General features: G+C 41.4%; 1 protein-coding gene across 5 annotated transcripts in view; it reads right to left on the bottom strand.

Annotated features, from left to right (window-relative positions):
• Positions 1-4,553: 4,553 nt before the first annotated feature.
• FBRS (fibrosin) overlaps positions 4,554-16,365 on the bottom strand; it is a 1,655,257-nt gene continuing 1,643,445 nt past the window's right edge. For all 5 annotated transcript variants that reach the window (XM_044086630.1, XM_044086634.1, XM_044086633.1 and 2 more), the window contains one exon: positions 4,554-6,164. In XM_044086630.1, the coding sequence (XP_043942565.1) occupies positions 4,958-6,164 (1,207 nt within the window). In that variant the 3' untranslated portion in view covers positions 4,554-4,957. The remainder of the gene's footprint in view (positions 6,165-16,365) is intronic.

Genomic DNA, 16,365 nt, shown 5'->3' with positions numbered 1-16,365 from the left:
ACTGATGCCAGGCATTTTGTGAATACTCTGGGCGCAGTAGATAAGCCAAAGGGCAATGCTGAGAATTGATAATGCTCTGATCCTGCAAGAAATCTGAGGTATCTTCTGCAATTTGGTCGTATGGGGACGTGCAGGTATGCCTCCTTGAGATCTAGAGTTACCAGCCAACACTCCTTGCCCAGCATGAAAAGAAGTTGCTGTAGGGTCAGCATTTTGAATTTTGGAACAATGATGAATGTGTTTAAGGCGGGCAGGTCGAGAATAGGTCTCCAACTTTTCTCTTTTCTTGGTACTAGGAAGAGTCTGGAGTAGAATCCTTTGCCCTGTTCTGTAGGTGGTACCCTTTCCACAGCTCTCATCTTTGTTAATTGAGCTATCTGTTTTAGAGCTTCTGTTTTTTGATTTGGAGGTAGGTTTGGCATTCCTCTTTTTACTGGTAAGGTATGGAAATGAAACCTGTAGCCTTGGTCTATAGTTTGCAAAATCCGCTTGTCTCTTGTGATATAGTGCCAATTTTATGAAAATAAGGCTAACTTTCCGCCTAAGGGTGCTGCTATTTGTTCCCTGGTAGGCGGTGTCAGAGCCAAGTCACTGTGATTGTCCTGTTGCAGTGGCAGTGGTTGTGTCTGTGCCTCGTTGGTTATTGCCTTGCCACTGGCGTCCTCTGTAGGCACCTCCTCTGGATTGATTTCTGCCTCTGGAACGTCTATTCCTGCCTCTCTGAGATTTAGAGGAGTCTGGAAAGGACCAATTTTTGGAAGGCCAGTTCCTGCTAAACCTTGGGGGCTGAACCTGTAGGAAATCTTTAACTGTTTGTACAGATTTTGCCTTCTCTTCCATTTTCTTCATTACTTGCTGGGCAGGAGAACCAAATAGACTGACCTTATCCATAGGAGCATCTAATAGCTTTGCTTTAACATGATCCGGCAAGACCTGTTCTTTCAACCATGCATGCCTTCTTATAACTGTGCCAGTCATGGCTGATCTAAATGAAGCCTCCAGTGCATCATAGCCACATTTTAAAGAATGGTTACTAACCTGCTGAATGTTATTCACCATTTCTAAAACATATTTCTTATCTAAGGAATCATCAGAGGACAGTTTCTTAGTTAACTGATCAAGCATAAACTCTTGGTATTGGATCATATGAAACTGACAGTTCAAAGCTCTAGCTGAGAGAGTAGCAGAGGTGTAAACTTTTTTACCCCATCTCTCTAAGGACCTGGATTCCCTTTCAGAAGGGAGAGGGTTTTTTGCTGAGGTCGAAGCTACTGTCTTAGGCCCCTGGGAGATCGTCTCAGGATCTGCAAGGGGAGCCCTGTATAGGTGGTGATGAGTGTCCGGTACCCTGTAAAACCTATCGGGCTTGGCAGGGGCTGGAGGTAAAGTATCAGGAGCAGTGCAAACATCATTAAATGCATCATCCACAACAGGAAGAACTGGAGGTATAGCTAAGGGCCTATGTTGCGGTAAATGTAGAAAGGTCCTAAGCCTTTTTCTTGAATCAAGAGAAATCTTGTCCCTGCCATTGGAATTGCTCTCTCATGGCATGTAAGGTTTCCCCAAAGGAAAATTCCTCTGGTGGAGAGGCAGAAGGAATAGATTCTTCAGCATCGGAATCTTCATAAGTAGAAAAGGGAGCCTCTGGATGGTCTGTATTGTCTGAATCATCAGAAGAATCATCTGAGGACACTGGCTCAGGGGGCTCTGCTCTAGGTCTCTTTTCTGGAGGCTGAGAGGCCCTGTCTGGGTGAGATTGGGATCCCCTTATTAAAGAGATGAGATCCTCTGCCAGAGTAAGCATTTGAGAACTGGAACTGGGCCTGTGTGAGGGGGCTTAACAGGCACAGATTTAGCAGATTTGGCTGCTTTAGCCCTGGCAAAGGCCTTTATAGACATGGCTGCAGGAGGCCTAGCAGCACCACGTGCTGGGGTAGAGACATCCAAAGGGATGGTGTCCGATAATTCTAGAGGAACCACATTAATAGGCAAAACTTCAGAGGCCGATTCAACTAGGGTAGCAGGAGCCTCGGTAGTAGTCATGGATTCGGCTGAAGATTGACCCGTTTGCTCGGTTTCGGCCGAAACCGAGACACTCGCGGTTTGCTTAACCGTGGTTTCGGCCGAAACCGCGGACCGCGAGTGTCGGTCTTTTTCTTTGCGTTTCTTAACAATTTGAGAAGTCGGAGGATCCGACGGCATAATGTACGCAAAATCTGAGCCGAAAACTGTTCAGCAAACTCCGACCGACGCCTAAGCGTTCGTCGGTTGAAGGAAGCACAGGCTAAACAGGCTGCTATGTCGTGGTCTGGGCCTAAACAAGGTAAGCAGTAAGAGTGGAAATCTTTATGAGGTATTTGTTTCCCACAAGTTAAACAGTTATTCACTTTTTCTGACATCGGCTGAGGCAAGAAAGAGTCCCCAACGGGGTACTTAGCTTTTAGAAGTCTTCGAAGTAGTATTCGGTAGTAGTAATCTCTGGATCTGACCGTCCGGCACTTGCGAACAGCTTCTGCTTCGGGCGCCACGCGGCAAGAAAGACTGAGGAAAATGGCGTCGGCTGATGCCTTTATACCCGAAGACCAGCAGAGATGACGTCGGGTGAAGTGCGACACCAGCCGAGGCCAGACCCAGACTTTGGAATCCGGCCGACCGAAGGGCTGCCTGACGACAGGACAACCCATTTGTTAGGACTGCAGATGCATCCTTGAAGGACATCCAACATATCTTGCTCACTGAGAAAAGGTACCACAGCATTTAAATAAGTTCAGACATCCCTCCTGTGCACTGATGTTCATGCTGGATTAGAGAAAAGCACCTGTATATCATGCACTCTCAAAGATGCATGAGATGATTCAATCAGGACCTACGAAATACATCTAAAAGCTCACCCACTTAAGTCCAGCAAACAATAAACATCTATTTTACAAATGAATGAAAACAATGTATTCTGTATCATTATCAACAGAGACCATAACATGAAACCCAGACTGTAGAAAACAAACAAGGAATTTTCTGTGGAAAAAAAAATCATATCAGGGAAGACATTTAGCCAAGTGTAGGGTCTTTAAAAACTAGAAAATCTTGAGTTCTCAAGACTGCTTTTAAGTATGAATTTTAAAAGACATTTGGAAGGACAGACACAGCAACCAAATTATTAGGAAAACTATTACAATTGGATTTCTACAAAAAGGTTTCTAAAATCTTGCACCTCACTTAAAACGTAACATGAGAATATTAAATCTTACACCACTTCCTATGTGAAGAAACGAATGCAGACTATAAAAGCAGCCCAGTCACTGATTGCATGAAGGGACTCACTCACTTGTGCAGTGTCACTGGTTCACCTCAAAATATTCTCAACAAGGAGTGTGACACAATCTCCAGTAACACTAATACAAAACCTCATGAAGTACCACTTCAAGTCTTCAGAAAAAGTTGTTTATGAATCTAAGGTGGTGAAACTCCCTTACAGATTACAATAAAATTGCTGGAAATGCTGTACATTTTCTCTAACAGAAGAGAAATGAGCACTTGTGATTCTACCTACAAGTTAACCAAATGCACACTCTCACTCTATCCCCTACCTCATTTCCATTAATTTACTTACTCAATTAGTTGGTGCTGCCTCTTATTGAAGTAAAGATCTATATGCTATCACGCGGAATGGCAGGCAAAGTGTAGGTTATTGGGGATTTATACATGCCACATCTGCTGTCATGGGGCCTGATGACAGGCAACCTTATAGGAATGGGGAAAGAGACCAAAACACACACAAGGAAGTACCTTAGTGCAGCAATTTTGTAGTACCCAATGGCAAGAAATAATCCTGAGGTCTGGAATGCCCAGTATGTGGGAATGGTGCAACCCCACTGTATAAATGCACAGACAGTATTTTTTTTTTTTTTTGGGGGGGTGATTAACCGGTTATGTCAGTCAGATGTGCCTTATCATGACAATGCCACTTAGAGCTGAGGACTAAAGCTCTGACTTGTTCATGAGATGCTTCCTGCCAAGGATACAAGATCTGAATATTTCCACCTTCATTTGCTTACCACGTGCCAAGTCACTTAACCAGACAGTGCTTAGGGGCAATTGGTAATTTGGGCTAGGCTCCTTTACAGTCTCCTGGACTACATGCCTAAAAACAACCAAAGAATGAACCTATGAAGAGGAAATGTAATGAAACTTGCCCCAATTACAAAAACTCAAGAGAACTTTAACTACTTCGATTAAAATGTAGTTGTAAGCAACACCACCTCTCTCGACTGTCTCACACACGCACAAATGCAAACACACCACTGCGAAAGACAATATGAATGACTTAGAAACTGGGTGACTGCAGTTCCAAATTACACAGGAGATGCACATGATCATTTATGTGAACATAGACAAAGTGAAGTTTAGGCAGGATACTTCAGTTTTTGGAACAGTCAGAAATAGAAGCAAACCAGGAAAGGACCACCACATAGCAATCCAGCTTATCTCGTATACATAAAATTGGCAGAACAATGGCAGACTGCTTACTCTAAACAATTCAGTCAACTCACCACTACAAATGGGAAAGCAGGCTTTATTTGTGGGGTCCTGGGCCTCTAACTGAAACCTCTGTTTAGATACATTGGGACTTTTTTTCCAGCACAAGTACAATTAAGAACTTTGCATTTTCACAATGGAGGTACAGCAATAAAAAAGTAGTACAATAAAAACAGAGGAGGAAAAACTGCATTGCTTAAAATCACATCCCAAACCTTAAAAATGTACAAAATATTATTTTAAGCGACTTTTTTTGCACAGATTATAATATATAAATATTTACAGAGGAAAGTGAGACCCTTCTCTTGTGTTACATAAGTTGCATGAAAGTCCCCTCATCCCGCAAAAAAAAAGTCTCTGAAAAAGAAAGTCAATAATAAATTTAGTTAGAGAGTTCTTTCTTTAGCGGGTGGGGCTGTGATTATCTGGAATCTCTGTCTTTGTATGCTGCTGACAGATCCCTCAACTCTGCTGTTAATGGTGTGGTACGGCGTGGTGAAGGTGGTCTTGTGCTAGTGGAAGGGATAAGGGGTGGTGGTGTGCTCAGCAAGTTGATGGGTGGAGTTTTACTTAGGATACCGTTCTGATGGGCCATAGGATGGCTGAACCGTGGATAGGCAAGCCCACCAAGTCCTTGCTGCAACAAGGTTGGGTGAGCAATATGAGCTTCTAAGGCAGAAGGGTGAAGGCTGAACAACCGGGCCCGCTCATAATCCTCCCGCAAAATACTGGCACGGTCTTCAATTAACCCTGACCTCTCTGCCTCCCTTCTTGGGTCCAAGAGGTTTTCACGGGCAAATTCATTTATATCCCTCTCTCTGTATGCCCGCTCATGGTCGAAAAATCGAGGATTAGTTAAACGCTGCAAAGGGTCTGCTCCTCTCAAAAGTTCCCGCCCAATACGGTGCATTTCAACATTCCTGTAGGGTTCTCGCCATGCAGGTTCATAACTGTAAGCCTGTGGTGCAAATCGTTCCCCTGCTGCTACAGGAGGTCCAACAGTCAAATATGGTGACAGTACTCGTGGTCGCTCAAACACACTCAAATGATGGACAGCAGGTGGTGCAACATGCATGGCCAGTGGTACACCGGAATGTCCAGCAGCAATGGCATGTAAAGGGACTGGATGCATGGAGTTGTTTGCCCTCTGTGATGGAGCCACCTCAAAGCCACTTGCTGCCAATTCCTGTTCATCTTTTCGCTCCTCCTTCACCTTTACATCCACTTTTCTCAATGTTTGCTCTAGAGGCAGTTCTGGTTTTCTCTCTGTTTCACGGCCCGTACTACTGCAAGGCCTCGAGCTCTCCCCAGCAGGAGTCCTGATATAGGGGGAATGGTCCCTAGCAACCATTTTGCTGGAGTCCTCCACAAGCCTTTTAACTAGGCCTAGGTTCTCTTCAACCAACAAGTGTGTTTCTTTGACCTTGTGCTCATGTTGGAAAGGGTCCTTTGATGCATCCAAGTGCTCTCTCTCACGTTCTCTCATTCGCTCTCTATCTCGACCATCACTGCAGCCATGACTTCTTTCATCATCCACTGATGAACGTCCATTGGTGTGCACAGCTGCAGACTTGTGACTGGGGATTACAGGTGACACTCTTAGCAGCTGTCTGGCGTACAGTGCATCTCTGCAGAGAAGAACACAAAATGATGAGTAAAACAAGGAAATTAACTTCCAATATTGCCAATTAATAACTCATTCTATACAGGCAGCTTTCTGGTATCACAAACTGTAAAATGCTAGTAAAAGTTAGCAGTTAGTAGCAGAAAAATGTTTACTATTCACCTATGGATTGCAAGTATCAGCAGCAAACTTGAGCTCCTCCTCAGTTAACGCAGATATATATATATATATATATGTGTGTGTACACTTCCAGGAGGCCTCCAGCATATGAGTATCCAGCATCAACAATACAGAATCAAACATATGAGCTGCACAGATGCAAAGTCCTATAAAGGCTCAGTTTTCCAACCGTATTTCAACTAGATTCACATAAAGCACAGATTACCTGCAACACAAAGCTAAAGAACTCCAGAAAAAGGCACCCTGAAGTGTGACCCCAATCAGCCTTTCTGATCCAAATAAAAAATGCTGTGGGACTCTAGACTCTAAGTAACGATGGAAAGATGGAGACAGCATTACTCAGACATATGTTTGTGTAGGAGACAGCATTACTCAGACATATGCTTGTGTAGGAGACATATGCTTGTGTAGGAGACAGCATTACTCAGACATATGCTTGTGTAGGAGACATATGCTTGTGTAGGAGACAGCATTACTCAGACATATGCTTGTGTAGGAGACAGCATTACTCAAGACATATGCTTGTGCAGGAGACAGCATTACTCAAGACATATGCTTGTGCAGGAGACAGCATTACTCAGACATATGTTTGTGCAGGAGACAGCATTACTCAGACATATGCTTGTGCAGGAGACAGCATTACTCAGACATATGCTTGTGCAGGAGACAGCATTACTCAGACATATGCTTGTGTAGGAGACAGCATTACTCAGACATATGCTTGTGTAGGAGACAGCATTACTCAGACATATGCTTGTGTAGGAGACAGCATTACTCAGACATATGCTTGTGTAGGAGACAGCATTACTCAGACATATGCTTGTGTAGGAGACAGCATTACTCAGACATATGCTTGTGTAGGAGACAGCATTACTCAGACATATGCTTGTGTAGGAGACAGCATTACTCAGACATATGCTTGTGTAGGAGACAGCATTACTCAGACATATGCTTGTGTAGGAGACAGCATTACTCAGACATATGCTTGTGTAGGAGACAGCATTACTCAGACATATGCTTGTGTAGGAGACAGCATTACTCAGACATATGCTTGTGTAGGAGACAGAATTACTCAGACATATGCTTGTGTAGGAGACAGCATTACTCAGACATATGCTTGTGTAGGAGACAGCATTACTCAGACATATGCTTGTGTAGGAGACAGCATTACTCAGACATATGCTTGTGTAGGAGACAGCATTACTCAGACATATGCTTGTGTAGGAGACAGCATTACTCAGACATATGCTTGTGTAGGAGACAGCATTACTCAGACATATGCTTGTGTAGGAGACAGCATTACTCAGACATATGCTTGTGTAGGAGACAGCATTACTCAGACATATGCTTGTGTAGGAGACAGCATTACTCAGACATATGCTTGTGTAAAACTCATTTCACTGGCTGGGTCAAAAATACCTTTTTCAATATTTGTTTCCTATGCTCTCTTACTACATACTGTTACCTCTGACTTTATATAACCTGATGGTAAGCTACATCAACCCCTCCCAAAACTCAGTCTAATGCACTGAAGAAGTTTCACCAAAGTGTGAGGATTGTAATATACATTACACAGGGTACACCTTAAGCAAGAAGTTTGCTGTGCAGAAACTATTTCCTTGAAACGTTATCACGATCGCAAAAAAAATTAACACAATTAATAATAAAATTGACTAGATCAAAGGTAAAACGAACAAGCACAGGAATCTGTCTAGCTCCAACCTCACCAACACAAGTGTTGAAGGAAAAAAAAATACAGAAAAACTAATAGTCTTACAATTTTATTGATGGGCTCAGTCACAATAGTTTCCAAAAATCATGAAACCCAGACAGTTTTCCAAAGCAACAAGCCTTTATTTGTCGCACACAAGTGATCCTCAGTAACAAAAAAATCAGAAACAAAAACATGGAACAAATTTTGCAAGCATGTACTTTTCAAGTGAAGAACAGCCAGACAGCTGAAGGAGCAGCCCCGCTAATGCAACTCCTACAACAAGGGAAGCGGACTATTAATGATGATGTAAGCACACAGGTAACCATACGGGACACAGATGATGTAGTACACAGGTAACCCGTACAGTACATGGATGATGTAGCACACAGGTAACCGTACGGTACAAGGATGATGTAGCATACAGGTACCTGTATGGTATATGGGTGACGTAGCATACAGGTGACTGTATGATATATGGACCTTGAATCACTGCAGGCACCAAGTCCTTGCTTATCAAGATACCGGAATTCCTATCTGGACCAAAAGATGAATGTATCAGTGTTTGATATATTTGGAAGGTTGGGAGTGATACCGAAGAGACTGTTCTGATCTGGTCAACAGTGAATGTTGAAAATTAACTGCTTTTAACAAAGATGACTATAAAGACAATGTGTCTAGCAAGTCCACCCATGTGTGCATGTAATATGTAACATGTTGCCACTCCCTACCAGTCACCATCGTTCAACAACTCTTTCCACAAGTGGCAATACTGTCAAATTCACAGAACATGACTTACAGGGAATTTGACCTTTGCCATTTTCTCCACTGTTGTGCAGTGGTGGAGGTGGTATATATTAGCTGGAGGGCGAGGTGTGTGTGTGTGCGCTTGTGTGTGTGTGTGTGTGTGTGTGTGTTTGTGTCAAGAGGGCTTGCCTCCAAGAAAACAACTTTCTTTCATGTTTGATGCAATATGCTTTCAGCCATTATGTTTAACAGTCACCTCTCTGCCCACCTGAAGAGGACTTTTATGACCCTTTTCAAGCTCTTCTCCCATTTAGCACCAAGCACAGAAAACTTGATTTTTCTGTCTCCTCTGTAAAAAGACTCCGTTTGCAGCACTCCACCAATCATTTCCCTTGCCTAACAACCTTCCCCCCAACCATCACCCTCTGAAATGCTCCTGCTACCTCCCTTACAATATGGGACAAAAGACTATTTATTAGTCAAGCAAGTAACACCCTGTTGGCCAGCCATTAATTACAGATTCCTGTAAATAGTTCTGTCAATGTATGTGTTAAGTACTCAGACCAGTATATAATTTCTGGTGTTCCTATAAGTTTACCATTTCTTCTATCCTTTCCTTTATAATAAACCATTCGTCAGAATCTCCCCTCCCAACATTATCTTCTCCCAGCAAGGTTACCCTCGCTGTTCTTTTGTGAATACTATAAATTATGTACTTAACATAATAGGAAATATGGGTGATGTGTCCATCCACTTCAATCTCATGTTAGCTTTGGCAAAGAAATTGTCCTTACCCTCCAAACTCCTGCCCTGTTACAGGACCACAGGGGGGCCGGATTAATTACTTTGCTTACCCTTCAACTCCTGCCCTGTTACAGGACCATAGGGGGGCCGGATTAATTACTTTGCTTACTCTCCAACTCTCCCATCACAGGACTGTAGGGGGGCCAGATTAGTTACTTTACTCACCTCCAACTTCTGCCCTGTTATAGAACCACTGGCGGGGGGGGGGAGGGGGCTCTGGATTAGTTACTTTACATACCCTCCAAGTGTCCTATTACAAGACTGTAGGGGAGCCTGATTACTTTACTTACCTCCAATTCTTGCCCTGTTACAGCACCCTAGGGGTGAGCTGGATTAGTTTACTGACTACAGCTGCTTACCTTTTGAATGCAGGGAGGTTAAACAGCAGCATGGTAACTGGGCAAAATACATTCATAAAGACTGCAAATTGTCCTCAGCAGTAGCTTCAGTTCCCTGAAAACTCTGCTGTGGCTAAAAGTGCTTTAAGCAGTCTGTATACGTGCTACAACAAATATGAATGCAGGACACACCCCTACAAAAGCCACAGAACAGATTTCTAACAAGGTTCTACCTCCCCTACACTGTCAGGCAGTTCTGCTCCCCAAATAGAGTCTGAAATGCCTATCATCAAGACCCATGCTGAAGAAGGAATGAATTGTTTTACTAAGGCTGAATGTTACTGAAGTCATTCATCATTAGAGCTTTAACCAAGAAAGAGGGTGGCAGATGCTAATGATTAAGTAATCTTCCAAATGATCCTAGAAATTCCAGTGATAAAGTTACTTTTGTAGGTGTGAAGTCCAGCATTCTGCATGATTATGCCACTTGCCAGCATGTACCATAGATCAGAAAGGAGCAGCCTGCCTGAATGTCCAGATGAATGGTACCCACAAAAAGAACATCATGCTGTGTTATTCCTTTGTAAATAATTAAAACATTTTTGTGTACCATGTCCTGCAGTGATCCTAGAGCACCTTTCATAGTCAGGGAATGACATCTAATTACTTTGTAATGACGGTCATTCTTGTAGTGCAGAAACGGAAGTATCTTCAGCAAGCTGCTCAACAAATGACATCTTGATTGGGCCTGTACAAAAACAACTGTGGATTCTTAACAGGGAAAGCCAGACTAATGCAGAATACTCTTACATAATACTGTGAAGGTACAACAGTCTTGTTATGTTATACAGTTGCAGTTAAGGTCAAAGTTTTGTTTTATATATTACTAAGCAATTAAGAGTTTTTTTTATAGGGCAGGGAGCTTGGTGTCAGGGTCCTTTCACAATCCCAATATGGCACTGAAATCTCTCAGAACTGGAGAAGTTCCTGTTCATTAGGGCCATCCAGTCCCAAGACAAGGCAGCACCTCCCTGCTTTGACTTTGAAGAGGTCCTTTCATTCTTCAAAGATCTCTGTCAAATGAGATTTTCTGTGAAGGTGAAGCAAGGGATATAGTTTCATCAGTATTAGCATTACACTCCAAAGGGGAAGCCATCTGGGAAGTATAACGTAATTCTTCCTACTGCCTTGTAGGTTCTACACTATTAGAGAGTCCACAGGTTGGGGGGAGGACCCACTTGACAGTCAGGCAACTGCAGGCAGCTAGGCTGTCTGGCACTCTGTGCTTGAACTTGAGACTCTCTTAACAGCGGGATAACTACCTTGAGACTCCGGATCTGCAGAATGGAGTTCTCCACTTTACTACTAGTGATGACCTTGAACTAAAATCCTCAGATACCTGCCCTCCCTCTTCTGAGATGACAAATTGGGTGTTTGACTCAGGTGCACAAATTTCCACATAAAAACCTGTAGTTCAGAGAAGTAGCCTCCTCGGTAGACAAACTCCAAAGGGGGTTTACCAGAGGCCTTTGATAACCTCAGGTGCATGGGACAACTGGAAACCATCTCACCAGGACACTGGATCTAGCAGTTACACCATCTTTGCCCCAATCACCTTCACTTTGGGTTGCTTCCCCTTTTGCTTCTTCTTGGCAACATCTGATGGAGTTTGGGGGTAGGGGGAGTTTTAGGCCACTCAGCATCAAGGTAGTGGTACAGGTCAAGGCCCCAAATTTTGAAGGGAATGCTTCCTCCTTCTCAACATCTCCTAGCTAAATTCATGAGAAATATGACAATTCAGGATGTTGTGCACTAGGCCTAAACAAAACAAATTCGCTACATGCATACTTGTTGTTCTGTTTCAGGATGGCTATACTCTCCTACACTAAGTGTTCATTTAATCCCTTCCCCATACAGTATTCTACCAGTAAAAATCGAATACAAAAACTTTCTCCCTAGTGGGATTCTTACCATGTACAGCTCTGCAGCAGACAGATGATGCCAAACTACAGATGATAAAAAAAATCTGTCATGTGACAAACTTTGGTAACAAACAAAATTTAAACTGACAGAGCTGCAGAAATCAAGCAAGTAGTACGGGGGTTAGGTGTTATTAATCAAGCCAAGGCATGTGCTATCAGGAATGCAAGGTCCAAAGCACCAGGGGAAAAAATGATCTGGGGGATGCAGATGATGAATTTCCAACAGCTACTTCTATGTAGAAGACCTGCAAAAACAAATCTAAACACACCACTAAAACATAAATATCACAGCTTCCAACAAACACACAAATGTATAGTGATTGGGACACTTCCAAGATGGCTGCACACTGAATAACAGCTTGCCCCTAGCTCTCCCAGCGTGAAAACAGAAACTCAGTAGAGGAGGCCAGTAGACTTGTGTTTATGGGTAAAGTTCAGTAACTGGCTTTTGTTCAGCATCTTTATCAATAACTTCCACACCTCTCTTACCCAAAGTACTACCATCCAATATGCATAAGATTCTACAATATGTACTGCCAGCTCACCATCACAACTGCTCCTACTCACACGATGCCCTCACTACCTCAGACCTGCTCTTACTCACACAAGATGCCCTCACTACCACAGTATTATGGAAGCCCAATAACCATCTTGCCCTAAACCAAAATAAAACTAAAGTTGTTCTTTTTCAACCCAAGAAATCCACTACATTAAACAAGGACATTTTCACCATACAATCTCAAAACAATACTATAACTGAAGTACCTTATATTAAACTTTTTAGGAGTCAGCATAGATGAAAAATTGACATTTGACATGCACATTCAAGCCAATATTAAAAAAACAAAACACATCAAAAACTGGGCTCTCATTATAAATACTTCGACTACTCTGCTAAACAGTCTCTTGTCTTTTCCTTTCTTCTGCCATCGCTTCTTTATGGTGCACTTTTCCTGACCAATATTCAGGCTTTTCTAAAATACAAACTAGCCTCTTGCTACAACACAATCACAAAGTTTGTAACAAATACTAACTATTCTTCCCACCACTGCTCTTCAACTACACCTGCTAAACTGGCTGGAACTACCACATCACCTGACACTCATTCAGCTAACCACTGCACACACGTTTATTTATAAACCTACCAACTGTCCTTCCTTGTCCTCTCTACTCGCACAATATGATCCAAATAGACCTCTCAGATCCCGTACCCAGCTATTCCTAAATGTAGTGAGATCTATCCACACAGCTGGACAAATGCACTACTCCTTCACTGTAACTAAACCATGGAATAGTCTCCATCTTCAATTAGATCCATCAGCAGTACCCCTTTCTTTAAGAAGTCAGTAAAACAACATCTTGCCTCATTATGGCAATGCAACTGCACCAAGGCTGTAGTTCCTATAACCTGACCCTCCTCTCCACCTGCCTCCTTCCCTCCCTGTCTTATTTCTATCTTGCTCCATATATCCCAACACGTTATCAGCCTCAACTGACAATCTTCTTTATTCTCTCACACAATACTAATATTTATCCTTTTAACTACTCTTATAAACTGACCACTTCAAAGTACACACACTAACTTAGTTTGCTACAAAAAACAGTAAATGTTTCATGTGCTGCACATTAGTCTGTACTGCTTTTGTTTAGATCCACAACTGATTCTCAGAAGGCACCACCTACTGGTTTTCCATATATGGTACTTTGTACTATGCTGAATTTGTACGTGGTCTAACAGGGTACTACTGTATATTGATCAGATTGTGCAATCTTTTAGTTCTCCACTGTATGGTGCTGTATTGAATATGTACTACGCTTCACATTTGTAATGCTTAAGTTTACTGTTTGTCACAAAATACTATTTATTTACTGTGTAATACTTGTGTATTTTCTTTGTGGAGCTTTTCTCCCTGGACCTCCACTGAAAATAGGCTCTCCTTGGCCCAGTGGACTATCCAGGTAAATAAATAAAAATAAAATGCACTGTCTGGATGCCAGGAATAAAGAAGCACATAACTCCTGGAAAAAAGTCAGCTACAAAAAGTGATGAAGAAACACTGACTGGGGAAAGTTCTGCAGCTGTTCAGCAAAAATCAATGCAACCTACAGACATGACTTAAAATAACCTACAGGAAGATACAAGACAATTGCATACAGACCTGGTTAAAATAAACAAAACACTGACAGAGTATATCAACACAAACAACAAAAGGCTGGAAAAAAATGGAAGAAGCTTTAAACAGACATTCAGATGAGATGATAAAGCTGCAAAAATCAGAGGTCAAAATGAAGAAAAGGCTGGATGAATATGTGTCTCCTCAGGTAGAGAGGTTTCAAAAAATAACTGAATTAAAGGAAAGAGCATGTAGGGAAAACCTGAGAGTTTCAGCTGTATCAGAGAAACTGGAAGGAACAGACTGGATTAACTTTATTAAAGCACAAATAAGCAAATTGACTGGTATTCCACAGCAGCTGCTGTTAGTTGAAAGGGCACATCATGTGCATGCTCCAAACCTGGCTAGAAGAAGGCACCTTAGACATTTAATAGTAATGATGCAATCCTGCCAGCAGAAGTTGATTATGACAACATGGTGGTAGGACAAAGTACTGAAAAGTAGGAGACAGCAGAATGTTTGTGGAGAATGATTACTAATTGTATATCAGACAGAAAAGAAGCAAATTTATTCTATTATTCGGGGAATGTTGAGATGCAGGTGTGAAATTCAAGCTGCTGTACCCAGCTGTCCCTAGAGGAACAAAATCATTTTTTGATGAAGTACATTCTATGGAGGAAATGCAAAAGTTTGTCCAACAAAAACATGTGAAACAGAAGGAAATTCTGCTGCTTGTTCGTCTGGTAATGAAGATCACAGAGGGACAATAACTGCGAAACCTTTTCAAATATTTCAACAGAAAATGTTGGAGAATTAAGGGAGCACGAGAGTTGTCTAGAAGAATCAACAGTATGTTAGAAATGAAGCAGAGACAGGATTTCTGAAATGAACAGTAAAAATCAGTAACTTAATATGGGATTATAATGCAATAATTACATTTGTGAAATACGACAGAACAAAAAAATCTGGAAATAATGCACTTTTCAGAATCTGTTGGATTTGTGAGGGATTCTAAAGCATATGCCCCACTTCATGTTGTTAATATTTTGGAAAAGTGCTTTGGGGAGGGGAAGAGGAGAGATAAACTTGAGCTTTTTTCCTAAATAGTACTAATTTTGTGGCATGTGATTTTCTTTACATGCTATAACTTTTTTTTAGTTATTTTTAAGTGTGATGGGGATGGTAAACAGGTGCTGCTGTTTTTTCCTTTCTCCGTGTCTTCTTGTTCAGTTTTAAGAAACGTAGCACTACAATGTAAAAACAAGAAAAAAACTTGTTTAAAAAGCATGATAAAAGAAAAAAATAATGTGCTTTTTCTCATTCTTGCATGTGGGAATAACTGGATTAAAGACCTTAGACTGCTTTAGTAACAAGTTTTAACAGAAAGCAAGTAAATGAAAAATAACATTGAATATAGAGTCTTTTTTCTAGCAAATACATATATGCTCAGTAACAATTTTGCAGCTGGTCTTCATGTTTCCATGCTAAGAGTCTGATAAAGAGAAACTGGCTACAGTCTTGGTGGAGAGTAATTGGCTGAGGGGAAAAAAAGAGAAATTGGCTAGGACATAATGTTCTCTGAAAGCATTCAGGGGTTTTCCCAGCTGGGAAAGCTGTAAAGATCAGACAAAACCAATTAGCACTTGAAGTACAGTTTTCTCAGTTTTTTTTAAATGTGCTTTTTTTTTCTTTTTCTCTTCCCTCTTTTTCTTTTTTCAGTTTGAAGAAATTTAAGCACTACAATGTAAAAAGGGGGAGGGGAAGGTAGGAGGAGAGAGGAGAGGTCTGGTTAAGAACATGTGACAAAAGAAAAATCAGTGTACTTTTCCCCATGTTTGCATAGGGAAATGACTGGGTTAAGACCATAGGGTTTTTATCCAGTTACAAGTTTATTACAAAGCACGTAAATGGAAAAGGATATTCAATACAATACTTTTTTTTTTTTGGTAAACAAGGTATCCTTAGCAGGTTTGTGTCTAGACTGCACCTCCCTATAAGACAATCTGATAAAGAGAAATGGCTTGAAAAAGTGTTAATCAAAAACATTCAAGTATTTTCTTATCTGGGAGAGCTATAAAGATAATACAAAATCAGACAGCATTTACAAAAAGCACAGGCTGTAGCATGCATCTTAGCATGATTAACCTTTCTTTTTGGTTAACTCTAGCTTCGTAACACAAATGTTTGAATTAGATATTTAACAAAAAAGCAATTATACATAAAAGGTGGTAATAACTACATAAAAATTATGCTTTCTGTAATCTCTTTCAGTCTAAACGGTCTTGCAAATAAGTACAAAAAAGAAACGAGTAGTGAACTATATAAAAAA

This window comes from Protopterus annectens, chromosome 10.part0 (assembly GCF_019279795.1).
Source record: "Protopterus annectens isolate FY-2018-M chromosome 10.part0, PAN1.0, whole genome shotgun sequence".
Taxonomy (NCBI): domain Eukaryota; kingdom Metazoa; phylum Chordata; order Ceratodontiformes; family Protopteridae; genus Protopterus; species Protopterus annectens.
This window is presented reverse-complemented; position numbering and strand designations above follow the sequence as displayed.